At 32.3% G+C, this 16792-nt stretch overlaps 1 protein-coding gene across 10 annotated transcripts in view; it reads left to right on the top strand.

The window, feature by feature from the left end:
• Positions 1 to 16792, top strand: part of LOC132738580 (MAP/microtubule affinity-regulating kinase 3-like) — a 56190-nt gene that overhangs the window by 29332 nt on the left and 10066 nt on the right. For 5 of the 10 annotated variants that reach the window (XM_060726106.1, XM_060726105.1, XM_060726104.1 and 2 more), the window contains exons 11-17: positions 346 to 445; positions 4550 to 4662; positions 5729 to 5936; positions 9953 to 10089; positions 12456 to 12643; positions 14974 to 15114; positions 16288 to 16530. In XM_060726106.1, coding sequence (XP_060582089.1) covers positions 346 to 445; positions 4550 to 4662; positions 5729 to 5936; positions 9953 to 10089; positions 12456 to 12643; positions 14974 to 15114; positions 16288 to 16530 — 1130 coding nt within the window. Of the gene's footprint in view, positions 1 to 345; positions 446 to 1310; positions 1411 to 4549; positions 4663 to 5728; positions 5937 to 9952; positions 10090 to 12455; positions 12644 to 14973; positions 15115 to 16287; positions 16531 to 16792 lie in introns of all 10 variants that reach the window. The other 5 variants (XM_060726102.1, XM_060726107.1, XM_060726103.1 and 2 more) reach the window with 5 other exon arrangements.

Raw genomic sequence — 16792 nt, 5'->3', positions numbered from 1 at the left:
TAACTCCTCCAATTATAGTTGCAATCAAACATATAATAAGGAAGCAATTATGTCAAAAGCTATGGGGTTGAGTTTAAACCATGGTTAAAATGGGTGAACAAAGTTTATTGAAACTCAAGTTCATATAGTTTATGATTTATTGTCAGTATTGGATTGAAATAATTTTATTTTATTTCATATGAACATTGTCTTATAAAAGGGATATATTTTAAAGATCATTTATTTACTAAAGTCACTAACATCACCCATTCTTTGATCAAGTTTCTATTCACTATTCCGTACATAATACTTGCCCTGTGTGAAATTTTAATCATTATGTGTTTTTGTGCCTCTATCTGCCTACAGCAAATAATGCGGGAGAAGTGGATTAATATAGGATTGGAGGAGGACGAACTCAAGCCATATGTAGAATGTTCTCAAGATGTCTTAGACCCTGTTCGCATAGGTAACTGAAAAAAAAAACACCCTGTAGTCCTCAGTGGCGCCGATCTAGCCCACCGGGTCATGCATGCTTGTATAGATGTAGTGAAAGGCAGTGCTTCGTTCATAAGACTAACATGTGAACGACACACTGCCTTGTTTCCTAGATTGATTTATTACATTGTAAAATGACAAAGAAAAATCAACATTCTGCCCAAACAAATTGAATTTGGTTGATCATTTGAATTCATATTTTATACAGATGTAAAATCCATATATTTGGTAAGATGAAAGCATAGTTTAGGAAATAAATTGGCATGCATGGCCTAAAAAGGCAGATCCCTTGTGTTGTCGTGCACTACATATGAGCCCTGCGCAGCTTAGATTCTTGCATCATGTTGATAGTAAAGATGTACAATCATTGTTACTGGCGTAAGTATGAAAAGAAACATAAGGGGGGGGGGGGGCTGCTTGTTACTGTCTTAAAATGAAATCCATACCATAGAAAGAATATACTCTGCATAAATACCAGAGAACAATGGTTGTACATCTTTATTAGTCTGCATGTATGTTTTACAGATATATGACATGATATTGCTGTTGGCAGAAGTCTTGCTACACAGTAAATATAGAAATTTTCCCATCTTAAAAAGGGAATATTTATTGTCGTTGTAAAAAAAAAGAAGATGAAATATACCTTTAAAGGAATTAGAAAATTTATTTAAGCTAGCATTTCTTTGGTTTTGGGCTCCAAAGAAAAGACTTCTCTTGCCTTGAAAGCAATATCAGGTTTAAAAAATGTTCTGTAAAGCATCAGCCATGCAGATGAAAAACTTCTGTGTACTATTATTTTTTCATGTGAACTTAAACTGATGTTCGTTTTTCATCAGACTATTATGAAGGATAGATGGATCAATATGGGCTTGGAGGAGAATGAATTAAAGCCGTACAAAGAGCCGCCCAAAGATATTTGCGATACGAAACGGATAGGTAAACACGAGCCATCTTTGGTTCACACCTTGACAATCATGCAGTGTATTTGTTCAACAGTTTTTTCTGTTGGTTTTTTTTTCCATCCAAAGAGATTTTTACTCATATTTTTGTAATGTATTTTTATACCATATTTGGTGTTTGTGGTTTTTTCCACCCTTTTTGTAACCTTGATTGATACATTAATAATGATCTGAGAATCTGCTCATTTTCTGTTGTTGTTATATATATATTATAAATACTGAGCTTTTCTCCAAGTTGTGGGATGTGTGCAAAAGTGGTGTAAATTGTTTACAGACAAGAATTAGATGCAGCAGTTTTGCAATTTCCCAATAGACTATTGAGATTATCATTAAGAAAAAATGATGCCAGATTCATTTAAGGTCGAAATTTTTTCCCCGAAAGTACATACAAAACAGCACCAAGTTTTATCATTTATAGTATTTGATTAGAGATTATTTATAAAATTTTAGCAGTATTTAACTACCTTTAGTTTAAGAGATTTTTATAAATAGAAAATTAATTGTTATTCAAGAAGAAAATTAAAAAATTCACATTCAATAGCATAAGAATTTGTGGAAACCTCTAAAAATATTAATAATTTTTATTTGGAATGTCTAGAAGCTATATTTAATGAGAGATTCTCAAAATTCCTGGCCTATTATTTCTTAATGATGGATGCTTCTGCTAAAAGCTAAGGCATGACAAATAACATGGACATATTTAATAGAAAATGTTTCTGTATGATTTTTGAAGGCAGACTATTAAAATTGCTTGCTTAAAGAACTGAATCTTATTACTTCCTGTAATTTTTATCTCAGCATGAAAACAAATTCTGGTATTTCCTCCCAAATATTATCGATTTTTTTTTAATTTTGTTATTTATATATCAATATATTTTGGTAAAAGTCAAAAATAATATCAGATGAATAAGAAATGTTGTGTAGTCATAGATTTATAAATAAATCTGAAGTAAACAAAATATTGGAAAATTTAAGTATTTTTATTTCTATAAATTCATGTTAAATTTATTTGACAAGATTTGTATTGGGAGTTTTTGTTTGTTTTGTTTTATATTTTGATGAACTAATAAGATGAGATACATAAATGTTTGTATACTTTACATTACATGTACATGTTGTTTGTCTTGCCTTAATACAAACTTTAATATTTAAAATATTAATACAAAGTATATACTTGTTGTATACAACAATAATTTGTACATAGCTTGACGCTGCAGTGCATAGCTTTATTCACAGATACCTGTTTAAAATACCAGAGCCTTGTTAATGCTGAATGACTAACAATATAACAAGGTTGTTCATGTTAACAATCTTATATCCAGGACTGAAATTATTATTTTTTTTTAAACTGACATTTTACTGCTAAAACATTATCACGAAATATTGTCATTTTCCTATCAAATCATTATCACCAAGTATAGTCATTCATATACTAAGGTATTATCACTAAATATTCTTTATTGCGCTGAAGCACTGCAGTGGTAGGATTTACTGGTAAACTTTCTGAGCATATTCCAGTATGTTAACATCACATGTATGTAATTATCTGAAAAATTTGGCGATGATAAGGACATGTCTTTGTAGCCAGTAAAGTCACCAAACTCCCCTGCTTGATAATAAAGTCACAAGTATTGTACACAAGTATTGGATTTATTTTCTTAGACCAGTTTCTTGAGGTTGAGATTTTGTTAGAAATATCCTATAAAAATTATTAAATAACATAGAAATATGCTCAGAAAGTATATTTAAGATTCCTTCAGTACCCTAGACTGGGGATATAGATAAGAATTGCACCAGGAATTAACCGAACAAAACCATTATCTTCACTAATTGGATGTTAGTTACTATACTTTCTGTACGATATCTCTACAAGGTCTAGGGATCATGTTACCTTAGGTAGAAATCTTGATTCATATAGATATACTATATACAGATAAATATACATGTATTATTGGTATGAAATTAGAGTCAGAAAAAAAAAAACATTAATCAATGATAATGGAGGCATTAAAAATGAGGCATGGATAGATAATACATAGAATGTTTTGGCGATTTCTGAAATGTTAAATCTTAAAATAGAATTGACTAAGAAAATGCTGTAAAACCACATGCCGCTTGACTTTGTTATATTAGTATTGCCACCATTATGCATGCATGTATTGTAAGTAAAATTGTGCCTAGTAGAGGACCTCATGCTTATCAGATATTCTGATAAAATTTCAGTAAAATATTTTACTAAATAAATTTGCTTTATTTTGGTTAAAAAAAAAATGTGTGTTATGTTGAAATTCCAAGTTTATTTCAGATTGCTAGACTAGTTTGAACAACTTATCTATTGATCGTTAATAATTTTACTTTCTGCAAACTAGTTAACAACTTACTTTCTGTGCAGATTTTGAGAATCTAGATGTACTTCATTAAATCTGTATATAAAACCTATTGTCAATTTTGCTAGTTTTGTCTTGTGAACAGAAAAAGTGTGTTAAAACTAGTCAGTTTTAACATTTATCTTCTGAATAGTTTTACTGTTTTCTCTTGTAGGTGATTCCTTTCTTGTAATGTTGGTTATAAAATAATGACTTTTAAATACATAATAAACTGAAGTTAATTCAAAATAGTTATTGAAAACCCCTTTACTGGCTTTATGTAAATTTTAAGGTAACTTAGATAATAATTGTTTTTAGGCTTTGCATATAGAAAATCTGGAAAAACATTTATTGAATTAAAGAAATTTTATGTCAGACATGCCTTAAAAACCTTATGTCAGTATATTTTATCAGAAGCTTAGCTTTATAATTCCTGGAACTCTTTGACATAGAAATGTGGAAATAAAGAAGTTTTACATGCTGGCAAGGAATAGTTGCAGAAATTGGAATGAATTGAAATATTTTGAGATGATACTATAGAGAGCAATCAAGGAGACACCTCAATTGGTTTACAGTATCTTACATGAGTGTTTATACTCTATTGGGAGTCATTCTGCTAAATTGGATACAAATTGTCTATGTGTACATTATTTCTGTAAAATACAAAATATATATTTCTTAGATATTCATATGATATGAAGGCTATGTATGTAATATGCTTGTGAAACCATGTACAAATTGTTGTTTCAGAAATTATGGTGAACATGGGCTACAGTCGGGCCAGTATTGAAGAATCAGTAGTACAACAAAAGTTTGATGATGTACAAGCTACATACCTTTTGCTGGGCAGAAGGACAACAGACGTAAGACCTGATTTATACCAATATGGAATACTGTAACTTTAATACTAGACTGGTGTTTTTACTTGTATACAATATTATGATAAAATATGATTATGTGATAATTGTATCTGACAAATAGTGTAGGCTTTTTAGCAAAATATTTATTGTGTCAAGCAATTTTGATCTTTGTGGTCAAAATTACCATTGTTATGGATTCTGCAGAATTGTTTTGTTCAGTACTTCAAATTGTAATAAAAGTTCTAGCATAATATTAATTGTCTAGACACAGTATGTTATGAAAGCCCCTATTTGATATTTCAACAGGTAGAATATAATATGAAAACATTTCACTGACATAACTTATACTTTGTCTGATTTTTGTTTAATTTTTGGGGATTTGATGGTTAAAATGAAAAAATGAGCATCTGTGAGTCAGGTCATACTAAACACACTTGCAAGGCTACACACTGTTACAGGTATATAGCAGGTAGTTTAAACAAGTTTAGAAGAATATTTGTGAAAGACTAAAGAACAAGTTTTCTGTGTTTCTTATAATAAGACTAAGTTGATCAATATCACTGTCTTAAGCTATATGGAAATGTTTTCCAGACAGGCAACATATAAAAAAATACTTTGGTTAGCATTTTATGGATGTGAAGCAAGATGAAAAAGAATGTAATGGTCTATATGTAGTCATAGAGCAAGATGCAGTGACTTGATAGGTGGAATAAATCCAGATTTCACTTCTGTCTAGAATCAGGAGTAAAATCCTGTATTACAACATATTTGCATTTTTAAGAAGACACTTGAACATGCTAGTAAAGTTCAAAGTAGACAAGTATTCATAAAATTGCCTGGTGGTCTAATTACAGAAAGGGAGAACAGAAACTATTGAAGGCTGAGAAATCTTACTGTTTGATATAAATATAATGTGAATAAGAGATATATAATTCTCATTTTTTGAGACCGCTAAAGTGCAAAGTGCTAGTGTTTCATTTATAATGACTGAAACAATGTACTTAAATGTGTTTATGATATGAAAGTCACCGCAGTTTAAAATATTTTTGTTACACATTATTGTTTACAGTTAGAAGGTAGTGATAGATCAGGTAGCAGTCAGTCATTGCGTCATCTCCAATCATCAACGACATCCAATCGACCTCAAAGTGAGAACCAGGCCAACAACCAGTCTCCAAACAAAGTGACGAGGAGCCAGTCGGCGACAAGTAGTGGAACACGAGGTCAGAGACGCCACAGTCATGGTGGAGATAATAATGCGCATGGTAGTATGAAACGTAAGCCTCACTCACATGCTTCCAAACACATCAAGCCCTTTCAATTACCACCTATTTTTATATACATGTACATTATATGACCGTTGAGATATTAAATAATGTTGTTTGACTTTAATCCAGTGTTAGAAAGAAAAAGAAGGAACTTCAGGTGAAAAGAGGCCTATGTGTCTTATCCTTAGTGAATGTAGTTTATGTAAATTGTTGTTGTTTTGTAGATGTAAATAAGTAGTAGACAAGATAAAGTAAAGTGATGAGGAAATTATTTCACTTGAGAGCTTCATTTGTTTAGAATGATTTCATTTTATATCTGTTCTGTCATTTGTCGACATTAAGAAGTTACATCCTCTGCATTCTTTAAAGGGACTCCTCTGAGATTTTCTTGTCATTTGATGTAGGTCTAAACCAAAAACTTGTGCGCAAAATCTCAGATTTGCTCACTCTGTTTTTCTGAAATAATCTTATATTTTTTAAAATGACCTAAAAATGAAGTTTCTAAATGCTTTTAACTTAAACGAAGCTAAATATGGCCTGTCCTTGTAGAGTTCATTATTAAATTTTTCATTTGTTTCTGTTTTAAGTGCCCCATTTGATCTGTGTAAGAGTTTCAAATTTTATGTTATAAGGCTTTTAGACCTCTGTGGAGTTCTGATAAGTAGGAAACTTCCTTGTATTATTTGTTTTTATATATAAGAAAGTGCACAATGATTTATCTTTCTCAAATTTGGAACAAAAATAATTGTACTTTAATGTAGTTTAACAATACATCTTGTTTCTCATCTTCAGCAACTTGTTTCACATTCAGTTGTAATACTTTTAGGGGAAAACAACCTATCATGATAGTGCAATGATGTCATGGACTGATAGTAGTAAACTTGTGTGCTAAGAGCTGGGTCACCAAATCAGTAATTCATATCACAGTAGATAAATGTAATGACTTTATCATGTCTTGCAAGCCTGTTCAATTAAATTAGTACTATGTCTTGCGATTACTGGTTCATGCATCCATAGCTTTTTGTCATTGAACCTCTAATGGAAGCCTATAAATTTAACCATACACTTCTTTTACAAAACTGTTTTTATAAAATCATCAAAAACAGTTAAACAGCTCAGTCTTCATTATTAAGGCATTGTACATGTAACTTAAATTAACCCAAGTCTAAGTAGATTTGATTTGCATTTATATACTAAGTGTGGAAATAATTATTTCAATAATTGTTGAACTAATTTATTCCTTGCTTGAAAAGGGAAGTAAATGTATTGAATTCGGACTAAAAATAGAACAGATTGGCCTTTTTTCACCTGGTTTTAATTTTTTGTTGTTGAAAAAAAAAGTGAAGTAAATAAAGCTCTCAATTCATTTCACCATTAGATAGAAAAAAAAATCACATCTAAATTTTTTCTAACAAGTTAAAAGAATTGATAGCTCAAGCTAAAAAAGAAGCCATGGTAAATTATATAACTGATTGTATTGTTCAGATAGTTTTGTTAATCCATTGTTACATTTATGATATGAACACTTTTCTATGCCATTGTTTTCTCGGATCAGCAAATGGTAATGAATTTGTATTGAAAGGGCTTATGATCACAAAGCTTTGCTTCTTATAATAGTTTTATCTGACCAAAACAATGTTCACTGGGAGCTCTTACTGTCTTAATTGTTAAAACAGGCATTTTATATATAAATCATGTTCATTTATTAAATTATATTGCTAGAAAGAAGATGTTTAGTTATTGAAATGCCTGCTTTAATATTTCTAAACAAACCCCCCATCTTCAGCCACAAGAACTTTTTTCTGTCCGGTTTTGGATCATGTCTGGATTTGAAGTGACCAACTTTCATTATAAATTTTGTAACAGTGTTTGCATGCGATACCTTTTACATACTATAGTAGAATGAATACCTTCGACACTAAATCATTAATTTTATCCCTGCAGTTATTTATATATATTAAAAATATGTGAACATCAACCACTGATATTTGTTGGCAACCGGCACTGTAAACAAATTGTTTGAAATTCATGTCACAAAATTTTTCATGACTGTAGACCGATCTGCATCAAATATGGAAACATCAGTCATTAATACAGTTGACATTGTATTAAGAGACCACTCAAGGGACTGCCAAAAAATGGTCTCTTTATAAAATGTACAGATTGAAGACTTAAATACTTAAAATGAACAGTGAACTGTATAGTGTTCTTTTATTGACTTCATAAAGTTGAACCCCTCGCTTGGCTGGTTTTTGATAGCATAATCTTGCTGTCATCACAGCCGGTGCACAGAGGGTTAGTGCAAGTCCCTGATACTCCAAGTGTTCATGTTAGGTTTTGCAGTGCTTTGTTGTTTAACTGATAGATGTGTGCCAACTTTTGTAAATTTGTTTGAACTTGTGACAGGAAAGCTAGTTATTTACATATATTTTTTCTTACAAATCTATAGAATATTAATCCAGATAATTGATTAATATAACAGTGTAACATGTAAATGTTACGTTTTTATATGTGTCATGGTAAAATAATGCACATACATAAAAAACTTTCATTGGTCTTCTTGCATAAAAAAGTTAATCTTTTTAAAATTAAAATGAAGAAAAAAACAACAACATTATCTATAAAAAGAACCATGTGCATTGTATTTTGGGTTATAATTTTTGATGATAAAATAACAATTTGTTGAAATCTCCCTAAGTCTCTTTAAAATGATATTAAAGTAATAATAATAAAGTAAGAAATACCTAGTTTTCAAGAGAATACTCTGGTTCAATGATCGGGAAAAAAATGAAACATTTTGAAAATCAAAGAATTTATTTACACTTAAAGTAACCTTAAATTAGTGTTGTAAATAATGGTTATTTAAACTTATCTGCTTAGAATAATCCATATACTAAATTGAAAAACAATGATAAGAAGCATGTATAGTTATAGGCATGCAAATATTAGTTTACCCTCCTAGTGTAGTAAAATACATTCAAATGAATAGAACAAACTTGAATATACCAATGCACAGTCTGTGAATTGTACTATATGTTTTTATGTTGGGCCTATTTTTTATGCATTTAGTGAAACCTTGCATGTGTTTTATATATCTACACATATGTGTATGTACTTTGGTGTGTACATTAATTATAAACAGAAAAGTTGCTCGTTAGTTGAAATTATTAAAGTTTGCATATTTTAATCCCTTGCTTGATTGGTTAAAAGTGACATTTTGTTTAAATGGATATATTGTTTGAGGCTAATTTTGTTGCTAAATTTTAAATGCTTGGATTTTTCATCATAATATTCTTGCTCGCTTTGTTTTCTTCTGTGGATCTAGGATTTTAAACTTATACTAATGGTTCATACATTATAACATATTTACATAGTCATTGTAATTTAATACTGGACATAAAGTTTATATTTTAGGAACCTGTTAGTAAAACAAAACAAAAATAATGTATAAAAATAGCTATTAATCTGTAACTGTTAAAATATAATATTAATACAGAAATATGATACTAATGCAGTCTGTATGAACCATGGTGATTTGAGTATCTTGGCAAAAATTTTAAAAAAACCTAGCTTTTTTCAACAAACTAACAAATTTTCATCCCATTTTGTATAGTTACTGCCTTGTTAGACAGCTTTTGAACCCAGCTTTCTTAACTTGTATAAATATAGAAATAATAAAAGAAAAATAACAAACTAATTTTTAAAAACAAAAAAACAAAATCACAAAAATAGTATTTCAAGAAAAGAGAAAAATAAGGAATTGTGGCTTGAAGATTGAAATTGATTAAAATATGTCTCGACTTTGTCTTTACATGTCTTCATGTGTAAATCATGGAGAAATCTTAAAAGTATCTTCCTAAAAAGTTTTTATAGACCAAAAAAAAAAAAAGCTGACCTGTTTTGCACAATTCATTTTCGCGGGAATCCTTAATAAAGAATTAATATCCTGTAGCATGTGTAAACAGTTGTCAAGATATGGCTCATGCTATGTCATATTATGACACCTATATGTTTTATGACACTAGGAGGTCCAGGAAGTGCTTCACAATCCAGTTCCCATGCGCCACGTCGACAAAATACTATAGACACAACTAGTTCAACTAAGGAGAACGTTATCTCAGGAAGGAAAACTCCGTCAGGAAGCACGATGGAGTCGCCAAAGGTTTGTGTGCATAATTAAAGATATATGAGCCGCGCCATGACAAAACCAACATAATGGGTTTGCGACCAGCATGGATCCAGACCAGCCTGCGCATCAGTGCAGTCTGATCAGGATCCATGCTGTTCGCTTACCAACTCTATTACAAGTAGAGAAACTGATAGCCCTGATCAGACTGCGCGGATGCGCAGACTGGTCTGGATCCATGCTGGTCCCAAACACATTGTTGTTAGCTCACCTGTCACAAAGTGACAGGGTGAACTTTTGTGATCGCTTTTCGTCCGGCGTCCGTCCGTCCGTTGTCCGTCCGTCCGTCCGTAAACTTTTGCTTTAAATGACATCTCCTCATAAACCACTGAGCCAATTTCATCCAAACTTCACAGGAATGTTCCTTTGGTGGTCACCTTTAAAAATTGTTCAAAGAATTTAATTCCATGCATAACTCTGGTTGCCATGGCAACCAAAAGAAAAAACTTTAAATATCTTCTTTTAAAAAACCATAAGAGCTAGAGCTTAGATATTTGGCATGAAACATCTTCTAGTGAGTGTCTACCAAGTTTGTTCAAATAAAAGCCCTGGGGTCAAAATTGGCCCCGCCACTGGGGGTCATTGATTTTCCCTATATGCATATAGTAAAAACTTAAAAAATCTTCTTTTAAAGAACCCAAAGAGCTAGAGCTAAGATATTAAGCATGAAACATCTTCTAGTGAGTGTCTACCAAGTTTGTTCAAATTAAAGCCCTGGGGTCAAAATTGGCCCCACCCCGGGGGTCATTGATTTTCCCTATATGCATATAGTAAAAACTTAAAAAATCTTCTTTTAAAGAACCATAAGAGCTAGAGCTTAGATATTTGGCATGAAAAACCTTCTAGTGAATGTCTACCAAGTTTGTTCAAATAAAAGCCCTGGGGTCAAAATTGACACCGCCCCAGGGGGTCATAGATTTTCCCTATATGCATATAGTAAAAACTTTAAAAAAATTCTTTTAAAGAACCCAAAGAGCTAGAGCTAAGATATTAAGCATGAAACATCTTCTAGTGAGTGTCTACCAAGTTTGTTCAAATTAAAGCCCTGGGGTCAAAATTGGCCCCGCCCCGGGGGTCATTGATTTTCCCTATATGCATATGGTAAAAACTAAAAAATCTTCTTTTAAAGAACCATAAGAGCTAGAGCTTAGATATTTAGCATGAAACATCTTCTAGTGAATGTCTACCAAGTTTGTTCAAATAAAAGCCCTGGGGTCAAAATTGAGCCTGCCCCAGGGGGTCATAGATTTTCCCTATATGCATATAGTAAAAACTTAAATAATCTTCTTTTAAAGAACCCAAAGAGCTAGAGCTAAGATATTTAGCATGAAACATCTTCTAATGAGTGTCTACCAAGTTTGTTCAAATAAAAGCTCTGGGGTCAAAATTGGCCCCGCCCCAGGGGGTCATTGATTTTCCCTATATGCATATAGTAAAAACTTAAAAAATCTTCTTTTAAAGAACTCAAAGAGCTAGAGCTAAGATATTTAGCATGAAACATGTTCTAATGGGTGTCTACCAAGTATGTTCAAATAAAAGCCCTGGGGTCAAAACTGGCCCCGCCCGTGGGGGGGGGTCATTGATTTTCCTTATATGTGTATAGCAAAAACTTAAAAATCTTCTTTGGAAAAACCCAAATAGCTAGAGTTTAGATATTAAGCATGAAACATCTTTAAGTAAATATCTACAAAGTTTGTTAAAATAAACGCCCGGGGGTCAAAACTGGCCCTGACCCCAGGGGTGACATTGTTTTTAACTATATGTGTATAGTAAAAACTTTAAAAATCTTCTTTAAAAATGCAAATGAGCTAGAACTTAGATGTTTAGCATGAAACATCTTCTTATGGGTGTCTACCAAGTCTGTTCAAATAAACAAATAAAAGCCCTTGGGTAAAAATTGGCGGGGGGGTGGGGGGCCTATATACAGGTGAGCGACCTCAGGGCCATCATGGCCCTCTTGTTTTTGTAATGACACGGCTCATGTATATGAGGTCCTCCATAATGAAAATTGTTAATCTTAATTCATGCGTCACTTAAGAATTGTTCGGAATGGTTAGTTCTTTCTTTTTGAATTGTTGTTCTACAACAAATGCCTTCTTATCATGGAGGGCATTTATGTCTTCCTCCACCATTAAAATTAGAAAAAAGGCAGTAAATATGTATTGTTTGTTCGGATTTGTTTATGTTTGGATTTGTTTATGTTTAGCATTGTTACTTCGAGTTTTATTTTAGTTGCAGTCAGAATTTCAATCAAATACCAAGTTCTCAGAGTTTGCCTTCTTTTTCTATCATTTCATTGGCTTCGGTTAGTTCATGAGTTAATTTTATACATTTATAACCAGATCAATTCAGCGAGTCCAGCTCGGGCAACGATCCCGAAGAAACCTGGCACATCTTCTACAGGGAAAAACAGTGTGATTCATACAAGTATTCCACGACGGAGTGGAACTTTCAGCCCTGGTGATACACGTGTTCAAACCCCAAGTGAGAAACCACCGTCAAGAGCAACAAATGGTCAAGATATACGACAGTAAGTAAACATATAAAACATATATAAACTGTTTTCTTGTATGATTCCAGTATTTCCTGTATCTTGTATTTATCTCATTCATGATTATAGTGGAAAGTTGTTTTAAACATACTATGTATAGAAATTTGATTAAATGTATAGGTCTAGAATGGGACGTTTTTTTACAAATGTAAAATGTTTCAGTTTTTAAAGATGAATGTACATGTCATAATTTCTTTTTGCAATATTTGTACATAACTTATATATATCTTGATTTGACAGTCTAAGGGAAATCGTTAATATTTTCTACTATTATTTTACTAATACTCTAAGGAACATGAATGATTTTTTGGCTGTTCTGTTAGCCTCCCAGCCTCCCTTGTGAATAATGTTCTTTATGTGCATAATTCCTTTTCTTATCTTATTAAGTATTTGGGAGACAGAGTTATGTAACTAGACTAGAGAACATTTCCTGGTTAATACAAAAAAACAAAAAACATGACTCACTATATAGATATCAATATTCATAAAGTTATAACTTGCACTTTTTGCTGTAGAGCAGTATGCTTGTTGAATTGTAGCGTGGGAAATTAAGTTTTTCCCCAAATGTACAACATAGCATTTCTGTTTATAGAGTCATTATAATACAGTGAACATAAAGAACCACTTAGCCAGTATGTTGCGGACAATTTGCTTTTAGAACTGTATATTGTTAACTAAGGGGATTTAAATATCATAGTCAATAAATTGATTAGTCAACAACATAGAGCCTTGCTCAGCTGTACAGATGTGCAGCTTGGCATGGCTTTATTCTGGTGATATAGGCAAAAAGAATACAGAATGTGAAGATAATGTTTCATTGAACCCTGGTTATTATGTTATAAGAATGCATTCTCATCTGTGTATATTCTGAACTGTTCTTGCCAGCTAATACATTTCTTACTGTATATTGTAATGTCTTCTGTATTGCATCTTGACATTTAACATTTGTACTATATGTATTCAATCCATATATAATCTTTTACCATTTGTACTATATGTATTCAATCCATATATAATCTATGTGTTAATCTTCTGTGAGTTTATTCTACCGATAGAGCATGTTAACTATCAATTCACTGATTTACGTAGATATTTTTATGCAATTGGGGCATTTAGGATTCTTTATATCATATTGTATCTGTATATCAAATTACTTCCTTCGAGAAGCTGCTGGCAAAAATTAGAAATCTAAGCCGGCTAGCTGTTGACATGCTTAAAAGACTATTTTACCTGAGGTATTGTCAGTTTTTCATGTGTTGTTCATCTACCAACCCTGTTTCAAGTTGAGAAACTGATAGTGAACAGCATGGATCCTGATCAGACTGCGCGGATGCGCATGCTGGTCTGGATCCATGCTGGTCGCAAACGCACTATGTTGTTTTTGTCATGGCACGGCTCAAATCATCATATGCTGAATAAACAACACATTATTGAAAGATGTGGGCTGATTGTGAAATGTCAAATGATTATCATTTTATAGACTTTACACTTGTTTTTTTGTCGAGTAATTCTTAACTTATTGATTAGAGAGATTGTCTTGACAGAGCTTTACAAATACAAATTAGAAAAAAACTATACAATTACACTTTATTGAATATGAGTGACTGTTTATAGAAAGGAAATACAGAGAGAATAAGGTTTCTTCAAATTCTGCATAAAATATTTGATATTTAACCCTGAAAATCTATTGTTAGTGTTAATGATTTCTGTATCAAAATTTTTAAATTATCAGCCGACAGTATAAAATCAGGTCAGGCTGTTAGGATATGCTTTGCAGACCTTAGTCTTTAGTGATGACATAGGACTGTCATTATTTAAAAAATTATATAGAATAACAGTCTCCTGAAAGCACCATCATAGCACAACCTATCATATGTTAGTTTTTCCTGTAGTGTCCTCAATATATGTAAAATGTAAGCATTGCACTAACTTATCAATAACATAGGATTGTAAGGGAAATACTCACAGAAGATAGTTAACACTTTATTGCTACTGTCCAACACCCATAAAAGATCTTTTATTATGGGAAAACATTAAAGAAATGTTCTCCAGAAGTAGTTCTTACACGACTTACAGTTTTCTTAGGGAATTGGTGATGGGAGGGGGGGGGGTGAATGCTATTTTCTGAAGAAGAATGTCGAAAGCTTACAAAGCATTTGTTTTCTTTGACTAGAAAGTTGTGATGGGGAAAAAATAATTTTTGAGGGTTATATGAAGCTCTTGTAGTGTGTTGGACAGTAGTTTTTCTCTCACTTGTATATTTATGCTTGTTTCCTATGGTACTCTGAATTAACTTTTGCTTGTTATAGAATGACAAACTCCACCAATGCATCAGATATAACGCCTGTAAACAGGGATGCTACACGGCCTAAAGGTCATGTCAAATCTGCAAGCACTTCCCATCCCAGAAACATGGAGTTACCCCCTCTTGACAGTGATTTTAGACCCACGTAAGTCTAGTCTAGATTAGATGTAAAATTATCTAGGGAGGAAAGTAAAAATGGTCTTGTTGTTAACCACTGGTATGACATTTAGACCATTATCTTCATTCCTAAAAGTTGAGTTTAGCAAGTATAAAAGTATTATGTCCTGAATTTGATGACTTACTGATGGTGATCGGGTTTCTTAACAAATAAATGCATGATATGGATTACATTATCTATTTTTGTCTGTAACTGTATAGGTGATCGAAAGAAAGCTATTTTCAGGCTCCTAGAAAGATAGTGGTTCTACCCAGTATCTGTTGAGGAAGTAGAGCTCTGGCAACTCTTTCCGTTCTTCTGCAGTTGTTTCTATTGTCTGTTAAACGAAATGCCATATGAACCTTAATGTTTGCAATGTGATAAGAACTAATGAATCTATGAGGTTTCATCAGTCCTTATAGTCCTAATGTTTATTGATATATGTTATAATGATACACTTTATATAGCAATGGTAATGATGATATGCTACCTGTGAATGATTGCTTGATATAATTCTTAACTTTGTTATATATATATATCAATGTGAACTAATGAAATCTAAAGCTAGTATTGTTTTGTCCCTTCTCCATGAATATATTTGGTGAATTTTAAAGCTGTTTAGAAATATGTGGGAGGAATTATTTTCTGGCTTCATGTTTACTGAGTTATGTAGAAAGTAAAATTGATCTTTCCCTATTTAGTGTGAAATCCTGTTTTGTAGGACTATAAATAATATTTTTATTACCATTTATAAAGCTTGAACATAGCAAATCAGCCTTAATGATGGGGTTTGCGTGGTGAATCTATATAATTAAGTGCTAATACACTATATTCAGAAGAGAAGGGGGAAAAAAACAATGCAAATAATACAGTGAAACCTTAGATAAAGACTGTATACACTATTAAGAAGTGGATTTTAAACTTTACGATAAGCAGTCTTTGGTCAGTGTTAACATTTGCTAGTCAGATTAATTGTTAATAATTGTCTTTCGACTCAAAATTTGGAACAAAATTTTGTCATAAAGGAATTTGTCATGCATTTGTGTAGCACTGATGTCACATTATGTAAGCCTATTAAATGTATGTTTAGCAAGTCACCAAAGTATTATATGTATTCAGTAGCATTACTAATTTCTGTTTATGCTTTCTCTTACCATGTAGCACTGCCCCAGAAAGAAAACCCATTGTGCCTATATCACCCGCTACTCCCAAGCAAAACACGTCGATACTGTACCGCGGTACTGCCAGCCGTAGCACATTCCACGGAGGTCCGATCCGAGACCGACGACAGACCAACAACTACGGCCCTGGAGGCGTTCCAATGCACTCACAAGACACGTCGGCCATGGGCACTACTGGACGCTTCTCTATATTCAACAAACTCACATCAAAGTTTAGTCGCAGGTATGCACATTATTGTGCGCCCAAACTTGTTTGTTGTATATCTTTGTAGCTAATGCTTAGCTTTCTCAGATAATAATGTGCTTCATCTTCTTAGTTTTAAACCTTTCGCTCTAAGTTTACTGTTAACATTTTACGAGAAATAAAATAAAAAAATAGAATTTTCAAATGAAGCACAGATGTTGCTACTTCTTTAAGTACCTTTTACTGGGAAGCTTCAGTTGAATTAATATATTTCATATTTTCTCTGGGCAGAATTTATTGA

This window comes from Ruditapes philippinarum, unplaced genomic scaffold, assembly GCF_026571515.1.
Source record: "Ruditapes philippinarum isolate M1 unplaced genomic scaffold, ASM2657151v2 ctg298_1_1_1_1, whole genome shotgun sequence".
Lineage (NCBI taxonomy): Eukaryota > Metazoa > Mollusca > Bivalvia > Venerida > Veneridae > Ruditapes > Ruditapes philippinarum.
Note: the sequence above shows the minus strand (reverse complement) of the source record. Positions and strands in the feature narration are given on the sequence as shown.